Source organism: Nomia melanderi, chromosome 1 (assembly GCF_051020985.1).
Source record: "Nomia melanderi isolate GNS246 chromosome 1, iyNomMela1, whole genome shotgun sequence".
Classification (NCBI taxonomy): domain Eukaryota; kingdom Metazoa; phylum Arthropoda; class Insecta; order Hymenoptera; family Halictidae; genus Nomia; species Nomia melanderi.
The window spans coordinates 33,503,387-33,513,144 of NC_134999.1; the positions used below are offsets into that span (position 1 = coordinate 33,503,387).

The following is a 9,758-nucleotide window of genomic DNA, read 5'->3' on the forward strand; positions in this document are numbered from 1 at the left end:
CGAACTGAATTGTAAATCAATTAAAGCCTCGAGAAGTGCACTCTTGGAGTTTCTATAAAGAAATTTCAAAAAGTCAATTTAACTGCTCGGTAGTTTTAGTGTTGAAGTACTTAAAGAACAACTACTAAAATATTCATTTGAAATTACATACTTGAGGGAATGTAATTACATTTGATTTCATACACTCGTTCCAGGTACGAGGAGAAAATGAAACTTCACGAGAAGTACATGAAGTCTCTAGGCCTGGAGTACTTGACTCAATTGGATGGTCCCGATTTGGATAAATGGGAGATCCCTAGGGAGCGAGTGGTGATCAACCGGAAGTTGGGCGAGGGTGCTTTCGGCACTGTGTACGGTGGTGAAGCTTTCTTCTCCGAAAAGGGTTGGCTAGCCGTGGCCGTGAAAACATTGAAGGTTGGCAGCTCCACCGACGAGAAATTGGACTTCCTCAGCGAGGTGGAGGTGATGAAGAGGTTCGAACACAAAAACATCATCAAACTGTTAGGTGTCTGCATAAAGGGCGAACCCGTGTTGACTGTAATGGAGTTCATGCTTTATGGAGACTTGAAGACTTACCTGCTGGCCCGGAGACACCTCGTGAACGATCACAGTTACGAGGATTCCGATGAAATTTCCAATAAAAAGTTGACCTCAATGGCGTTGGACGTGGCTAGGGCACTTAGCTATCTGGCACAGTTGAAATACGTCCACAGGTGAGCGATGTTCTCCTTGCTTCAAATTATCTTGAATATCGTCCACTGTTTAACACGTTGACTGCCACGGTGGTCACCGGTGACCGGAGCTTCCAAATTGTGCTTGAAAACAATTACAATAACAGAATCAATATTGAATAAAAATATTTAGTAACACAAAAATCTAGATAATAGTGTAAAATGAGTACTGTAATACCAAAAAATTAATAATTATTTCTAATATTATTTTCCTCTATTATAAAGGAATAAATCTTACTTATAACAAAACCCTCGAAATTCTTGTGCAGTCAACGTGTTAATAACATGAAAATAATCGTTCCGTTGTGAAATTCTCCTTGTTACAGGGACGTAGCTTCCCGTAATTGCTTGGTGAACGCCCAACGCATTGTGAAGCTTGGTGACTTCGGGATGACGAGGCCTATGTACGAGAATGATTACTACAAGTTCAATCGTAAAGGTATAGAATGAAGTTACACTTGCAGTATACAGAAAATGAATAGGTATGTATAATCTCACGCAAATCCTCTGTTCCCAGGAATGCTACCAGTAAGATGGATGGCGCCAGAATCGCTAGGCCTCGGGGTCTTCACTCCAGCCTCGGACGTCTGGTCCTACGGTGTCTTGCTCTACGAGATCATCACATTCGGTAGTTTTCCATTCCAGGGGATGAGCAACAACGAAGTTTTGACTCATGTGCAGAATGGAAAGTCGCTAACCGTTCCTACAGGTGTCAGGATGCAGCTGTAAGCATCCATCCCATTATCTAAACAAAAATGATTAAACATTATTCGATCTCCTCCAATTAACGAATTAAAAGGAAACGTCTTCAACAAGAAATTACATATTTACCACAGGGAGAATCTGATGTATTCCTGCTGGAACAGAGACCATACAAAAAGGCCAACAGCTCCGGAGATCGTCGACTTCCTGGCTATGAATCCTCGCATTCTGTCGCCGTGTCTGGACGTCCCCATAGCCAGCGTGCAGATAGACCATACCGGCCAGTTCGATTTGCAGATCGACAACATCCTCAGAAGAAAGTTCTCGTTATCCTGGCCGCCTCAAACGAACACGCGTTCCTCCACTTCAGCCTCTAGTCCCACGGAAATCCCAAGTCCTCCTCTGCTAGATATAAACTGCCAGGACGACAAGAACCAAGAGTGTCTCTTAGGCGATGTAATCAGCGACCTAGAAAGTTCGAAACCGTTATTAATGAATTCCGGTGAATCGTCTTCGGGGCCAGGAGTCTGTCTTCAGAACTTCAAGCGAAACGAGGAGGAGGGGCCTAGGTACGTGAACATCCAGCCAGGAATGGCGAACGATCACTCAAAGAGAAACAACAGCGCTGGGACCATTCAGATGGAAGAGAGGATCGCCATGTTGCCGGAGAATAGGAACTCAGAGGACGTGTCGATTCTTTGACAGCAGCGGCAACGGGTGATTTCCAGACAGAAATCGACGGTGTATCTCCGCAGGCGCGCCGAAGGCATATTTGGAAAATATGCGAAACGGTCGTACAGGAAGACCAGCGTCTAACGCTGACTGGTTTCCGAGAGGTATTCGCGAATTGAACTTCCATCGAACTTCTACCAAATTGACCCGTACTGTCGGAATAAGACTAAGTTTTAGGATGCCTTGATGAAGATCACGGCAGTGGTTATAATTCTAGTTTTATTTTCTTCGATAGTATAATTGTCTAGAGAGAACAATGTTCGAACACCTTGTGTGCAGGCGCAAGAGTTTTTGATGTATTCGATTCGATTCTGAAAATCGTGATGAATTTGGTTTTCTTGGTCGGATGATGTAGATCCATTGTTGACCAATAGTGCTCGTAAGTGGGCCATATGTGGTTGTTTTCTTTTCTATGGTGTTGTAGATAAAGAATGGAGGAATAGATTGGATTGTAGTTGAAGATTAGAGGATGTGGAGTGAAAGAGGCTCCAGAGTTAATTTTGTGCTGGTTCATTAGGAGATTAATGTCCTGCCCATTAGTCGAGAAACGGGTTTAGAGGGAACAGCAGGTACCAGTGAAGAAAACGAACCAATATTGCAATAATCGGTGCAGTTTTCCTTGAGGAGGGAGAAAATGCAGGAACTGACTTCGTACATTTTCGCTCAATCCACTTTTGAGACTGATACATGTAGGAACATTAGGTTTGGGTTAGTAATCCATGACGCGATGGTAATGGAGAAAGTATTTGAGAAAAATGTTCTTCCATTTCAATTGACGCGTAAGCGTATCGAATCATTTTTATTTATTTGAGTGTAAGACGCTTTACATTGTAGATCCTTTTAAAATTGTTCTACGACTGTTTAGCAGTTACTAGTTAGAAATGATTAAAGGTGGATTCTAGATGGGGATCCTAAAAATATGGGAAATTATTGGAGGATCAATTCTATACGATAAGATTTAATATTGCAGTGATTTTTCATCGCGTTTATTTATTTCGAATGAGTGTTTGTGTATTTGTATTTTCGTGTACTTACAAGCAGGAAATAGAAGCAAGTATCTATGCATTTACTTGAACTATGAGTGCATAAAATATACTAAAACTTCAGCTAACGATTAAGGAATCCTACATTTCATTCCTTGTTTAGTAAACTATGTAATGAGTTACACTAGTTTCCTTAATTTAATAGCCTATGGAATTAATAATTTCCATGTAGACCCGCAATTCAAGTATTATGTTTGTGAGTGTATGTAAACGTCCCGTGGAAAAAATGACCGTAATATTACGATAGCAATAGTTAAGCTCTATTAGTAATGATCGAATAGAATTTTCTTCGAACCTTTCAATTCCCAGAACGAATTCTCGAAAAATCTCCCACGTTTTTAGTGTGACCACAGAGAAACAACTTCAGAATCCCTTTTATAATCCTGAAACGATCAAAAAAACAATTCAATAATATCAAATCACTTTCTCCAAGATCAAAAACATTCATTACTTCCGCGTCGACGCAAGAATAAAAATGGCAGCTTCAGTTGACTGTTCCGTATTTCACTGTAAAATAATACGAATTCGTTCAATTCCAACCCAACATGGCGACGAAACCGATTTTCGAGGTCAGTTGCCGGTGTGACCAAGCTTTTACGAGCAATTACACGTGAGATATCGGGATTTTACGGTCGCAAACGGGAATGTACAGCAATAGTTTCCAGGCAAAAGGGAAACAATCGAGCACCGAAGTTCACGTAACCATGACATTTATTAGAATTGTATTTTATGCGAGCACACACAACAAGTCCCGCGGCAGGGACCGAACGTCCTTAATAAAAAGTTTAAGAGTGACCAGGAGCTCGTCCCTCGTCAGTTCCAAGTATATTTTTTGACCCCTTTACGCAATCTGTCAGCGATTTAATAGATCGGCAATGATCGAGCTGCTCCGAGACGTAAGCGTCTCGTACACGATCCTCGCTAGAATAATGTTAAATCACCGCAACGAAACCGAGTTGCCATCGCACGTTGATCGCACCTAGCGTATGTATTTATTAATTTATCCGTATCTCATTGAAAGATATTTATATGTAAATAGAGAGAACTATACGGAGTCTCCGTCGCCGCGCGGTTCGAAGCGTTTTATTTTTTTATTTATGATACACCGACCCCGTGGCAAGAGATTGTTCAAGTGCAATAACATTCTACTGTCCCGTTGTACAAAACGAAACGTTGAAAGTATATAAATCACGGCGTATCGAGTTGGCTAATTTAATTAAGGAGGTCTTCGTCCAATTCCGGTTTAGCCAATGGAACCGTTGGAATCAGTGTCTTTAATGGTGCTAATGAACTTGACGACGATTGAGTCATATCAGAGTTTCCCAAGCGATTTGTTAAGTTTTCTAGATTCTATCGAAGTTGGTAGCCCAAATACACGCAACAGGTTGCATGGAGTTTTCCGAGTAGAACGGCCAAACATGATTTTCGTTCCATTCATACACAGACGTTCATTTGTTGTATGTACTCGATTGACAATCGCTGTTTACGTGCTTGTTATACATTCTTCATTTTCGTATTTTTGTAATAAATGTATATATTCAATCATCCGCAGTGTATGTTCCTAAGAAATGGCCAGGGAAAGCTTCAAGCAGCCTGTAGCAGTGAAATAAATTAATCTATGGCCGTTACCGAGTAAATTTATTTGTTAACGATGACTGAAGGAAACGATTATCTTATAAGGACGCTACCGATAGAAAGTATTTTTTAATTTTCATTTGAATTCCAGTTCCGCAGTCGATGCGCGTTAGTTTCGTTAGAGTGCCGGTCAAAAGTATGGGACCACTAGAATTGTCGCCTCCCTACACGAAAGAGATATTAAATTATATAACGATTCATTTAGACGAATTAGTATCGCGTCGGATGCATTGTTTGTATACTACATTATCGTAAACACGTTTTTCGTTATAGAACAATTAATTCAGTCACTAATTCATAAGGAATAATCACTTACAATTTTTCTTTACGAAATCCAACATTTATTTTATCAATCTGAATTAACTGTTTCAAATAACGATTTAAGATATTAAGAAACATCTTTCACTTCTTCAAATTAACGAAATTTGATTGTAGTGTCTTGTATTAAAAATGTGGTAACATATACGATATATTCTTCTATTGGCCGTAATAAACAATGTAACACACCGTTCCTTATTTTCATGGATTCTAATAAATAAATCTTAGTTCCATACGTGTGATCGGTACCGCGAATAAGAAAGAAATCGTTGACCGTTCGATCATTTTTGTCATTCATTCAGAAGAAACGTGAGATCGATTTTATTTTACATAATACATTGTATCGATCAACGACACGCTTACAATAGTACTTAGCAATATATCTTCCCCTTGTTTTTCTACGTCGGGTGTAGTTACATAGTAAGAGTCGATCGAGCGTCTATCCGAGGGAAACGTTTCATCTCTTCCGTGTTTCCGTACAATCTTTCCTACTAGGTTTACTCGAAATCTTGATTACGACAAAGTATATATCGCGATGTTATTTATTCTCGAATAGAACAGTTGTAATTTCATATTCGTTACCGATGGAACATTATGTGTACGTAATGTTACATGCTGTTCATGTACAGATACCGTTATCCCTTGGTAAAGTATTTATTATGCTTTCTCGAATTAAATTATCAAAACATTATTCGCATTGTTTTAATTCCCCGCACGACCTGATCCTGATAACTTACAAACGTTTAATATACATAGGAATATGTTTACCTGAATAAAATAACATTCAACGAGGCAAAATATGGGCTTAGGCCTGAGTTCCTGTCACCGCGGAATCTTCTCTGACTCATCTCATTGGAATCAAGGACTTTTTCCTTGATTCACTTCCTTTTTCTCTTTTAGTCTGGTAATTCTGCATACACGGCCTCTCCATGTATAGTTTAAGATAGAAATATGTCTCTTTTAAATTAGCTTAAGCTCAAGCAGGAAAACATTTAACTCTTCCGAATTCTGAAAAAGAAAAACAAAATCCTGGAGTCCACATTCCTGCTGTTGCTTCGTGCTCCTTCAAGAAACACCTTCACCAGGTGAGACTCGAGCAATCGATATTACTCTGAATAAGACAAATTCATAGTAATATTCAGATAATGACTTCAAATTGAAATTAAAAAATATTAAGCTAATCTTTTCAATACAATAAATAATTCTTACCGTTCTGGGCATTCCATGTAATGTACATGGCGGCAAGAATGATCTGCTTTCGAAAATCTGCGTTTTTAACTGGTAGTGCCATCCGTGGCAAAACGCTTAAACTGGTAGACAAACGATATCTCTTCGGGTGTTCAGCGGTGTGCCTGAAACATATAAATTGCGATAAGATTTCTAGATAATGGAGATTTGGCATCCTAACTCTGGTAAGTGTAAAAGTTGATAATTTGTGTCCCTTTTTGAATTTGGAGCTTGGAAGTATCGCTGTAAAGTGTTGCTAATTCTAGAAAGTGTTAAAAGTGTTAAAAGTGTTAAATAGGGTTCCATTTTTCACGCGAATTTCGTGGTGTTATAGTTTTAATTTGGTGTACTGGAATTTGAAAAATCATAGCTGTATTAAAATATTCCCATAACATGCAATGTCTGTAAGTAATTATGTAGGTACACTTACATAAGTTTGTGAATTAACGTTGGATATCCAGTGTTACGTCCCGGCGTCTCGTGGAGAACAGAAGATGCGAGAACTATTTTACCGTCTGTGCCAAAACGATATTTACGAGCTGAAGTCCATGTGGCGTGCACGTCCGACATCTGAATCGAGATCTTCCGGATCGTTCGCCTGTAGATATAGAAAACGTTTTACTTATCTGCGTGCGTATTTACCTGGTCCCTCGTGTAAGCGAGGTTGCGTGTAGCTGGTGCAACATGAAAAGTTTGAATTTTGAAATCATCTAAGTTGAAGTAAAAGCTTGAATCATGCACTTGAATTTACAAGTAGTGCAGAGAAAAGGCAATACGGGGACACATTGAAAATCATAACTGAAAATGAATTGATTTCTAAATTGATCAGCTTGCAACTCTTTTCAAGTACGAGTTCATTATACGATAGATATTTTGTATATATAGTGAATATCGCACTTTAAAAATTTGATCCATTCTTGGAAAGTGAATATTTTTACCTTTAGGTGTGAAGAGTTAAATTCACAGCTATTAGCTCGGTATAATCCTTGATATGGAATAAAATATTAATATTGTAGAATATAATATTCTATTCCAAGGAAAATGCCGACCCAGGTCTCACCACGAGGAGGTTGCTGTGATCAGAGACCCGCCCACCCACTTGTTCTTCGATCGGCCCACCCTAACGGAATTCAAATAGAAATTTAAATCAAATTCTTGAAATAATGAATTTAAACAATGACGCATCTCCGCCTGGAACACATTTGCTAATCAAATGCACTACAGAAGGAGCTGCTTTGCTTGAACCTACCCGACCGAATATTAATTCCCAAATGTTCATGAACATTTGAGCTTCTAAATCCCAATAAATTCCCTACCTAACCATGGTATTTTAATACGTTTACATATGTATTGCGTTGTGTTGATGCTGTCCCACGAAGATACCTAGCTGGAAAGGGAATAAAATTCATTTCACACAAAATAATATAATTAGTAACAACATGAATGTAATTAGTAATGATATTAGTATGAATAATATAATCATATAATTAGACAAAAATTGTATAATAAGTTAAACGCTGAAATAAAGGAACAGTGTATTACATAAGAAGCAGAACAACATAAATTATACAATTAAAACAAATACACAATTAAAACAAATATACAATTAGAACAAGTACACAATCAGAATAAATGCACCATTAAAACAAATACACAATTAGGACAAATATACCATTAAAACAAATACAGAATTAAAACAAATATGCAAGTAAAACACATATACAAGTAAAACAAATATATAATTAAATAAAATATATCAATTGACATTCAATGTATGATCAATAATGTTCCTACTTAATAGGTTTCCTCTATTTCTTTCAATATATGTTTTCATGTGAACAAATACCTAGCCTGAAACAAAGGAATAGTGCATTACACAAAAAGCAGAACAAAATAAAATACATGATTAACACAAATATACAATTACGTGAAACACATCAATTAAAATTCAATGTATAATCAACAATATTTCTATTTAATACCTTTCCTTCTTTCCTTTCAATACATGTTTTCATATGAATAAATACATAGCCTGAAACAAAAAAGTATCCGTTTGATTAGTAGCAGCAAAGAAACGGAGTAGTAATACATAAACATATAAAATATTAGCAATAAAATTTGAGTAATGAATTTATTTTATCTGAATGCAAAACAAAAGAAGAGTAGATAGAGTTGAATGTACAATTACCATTCCTTCAAATTCTTAAAGAAAGGAAATAACAGCAAAAAGAAAGAGAATTGTAAATATTTATTATTATAATTTACTTGCTTTTAGAAGCAATATGAAAAAGACAGTATAAACCTGACTGTGCGAATGTAAGCTATAGATGCAAAAGATAAAGGAAGTGCGTGACAGAGAGTGAGAAAAAGGAGCAACCGAAAGAACGAGAAAGCGGATGAGAATGGATGTAAAGCGTGAAAGGTAAAGTAAGCGAATAAGAATGCGTAGACGTAAAGCAAGAAAGGTAAAGCAAGCAAGGTAAAGCAAGCGAATGAATTAACACATTGCGTACTGATTAATTCATTGCAATTTTTCATTGCGATCAACTTATAAGTTCGTAATATATTACTATATGCAAAATATTCAAATATCTTATTATTAAACAAGTAATCAGTTCTAATAAAATTTCATATTTTTGTAAATAGTATGGTAGTTAGCAAAGTTACAAAGATAGGTTTAAATAAAAGCGAGATGTCCCGTTTCTGGTACGCAATGTGTTAAGGGCCCCACACGCTGAACATGCGGCGATGCAAACAACGGCCCCTAGGTCCCATAAAACCTGCCACCGGAGTCAAGCCCACTGCACACATTGAAACAAACAACGACTCCTACAGTTTCACGGTCCTACTTTAACATTAAGCCTTCGATTGGTCAGTTCCCTTCTATAGCCCTATTTTGCCCCTAAAGTACCATTTTGACACTTCAGCTTAAGAGGTCAGTAAGTCAACCCTGTGGATTCTTTTCAGTTTGCTGTGTGACACCAACGTTTAAACAAAGAACACAAAATGTCCCATAAACATCCATTACCCATATTATTAGACTTACCCAAGAGAGTATTTAATTTAAAAAAGTTCCAGTATCAAAGTTTCATACAATACATTATTCACGTAATCAGAGAAGACGATCAACAAGTAACAAACAGCAAACGCAAAATTAATTGGCCACGCAGTATCAAAATAGACACCCCGCAAATTAATTGGAACCTTCATTATAAATGGATATCAAATATACGAAGAAAACCATAAACCTTTCGTTATAAAGGTGTTGACTCCGCTGAAATAAAATATCTACCAATTGAATAACATTGCTCATTATCTAATCAACATTTCCAACACAATGGTTTCTCTAAACTAATGTTATTCATCTTTT

The 9,758-nt window shown here is 37.3% G+C and overlaps 2 protein-coding genes across 3 annotated transcripts in view; one reads left to right on the plus strand and one right to left on the minus strand.

The window, feature by feature from the left end:
* The window catches only part of LOC116432118 (uncharacterized), a 50,047-nt gene extending 44,195 nt beyond the window's left edge, over positions 1–5,852 (plus strand). Inside the window, exons 9-12 of the mRNA XM_031988490.2 lie at positions 195–713; positions 1,058–1,170; positions 1,249–1,456; positions 1,568–5,852. Of these exons, the coding sequence (XP_031844350.1) occupies positions 195–713; positions 1,058–1,170; positions 1,249–1,456; positions 1,568–2,135 (1,408 nt within the window). The 3' untranslated portion in view covers positions 2,136–5,852. The remainder of the gene's footprint in view (positions 1–194; positions 714–1,057; positions 1,171–1,248; positions 1,457–1,567) is intronic.
* Positions 5,613–7,464, minus strand: LOC116432119 (uncharacterized). 2 transcript variants are annotated; one of them, XM_031988498.2, is made up of 4 exons: positions 7,327–7,464; positions 6,819–6,986; positions 6,371–6,513; positions 5,613–6,169 (listed from the first exon to the last, which is right to left on the minus strand). In XM_031988498.2, the coding sequence occupies exons 2-4, from the start codon at positions 6,956–6,958 to the stop codon at positions 6,138–6,140; spliced, it is 315 nt and encodes a 104-aa protein (XP_031844358.1). In that variant the 5' UTR covers positions 6,959–6,986; positions 7,327–7,464; the 3' UTR covers positions 5,613–6,137. The 2 variants fall into 2 exon arrangements, with proteins under 2 accessions (XP_031844358.1, XP_031844359.1); XM_031988499.1 differs by lacking the exon at positions 5,613–6,169 and adding an exon at positions 6,192–6,272.
* Between the last annotated feature and the right edge of the window lie 2,294 nt (positions 7,465–9,758).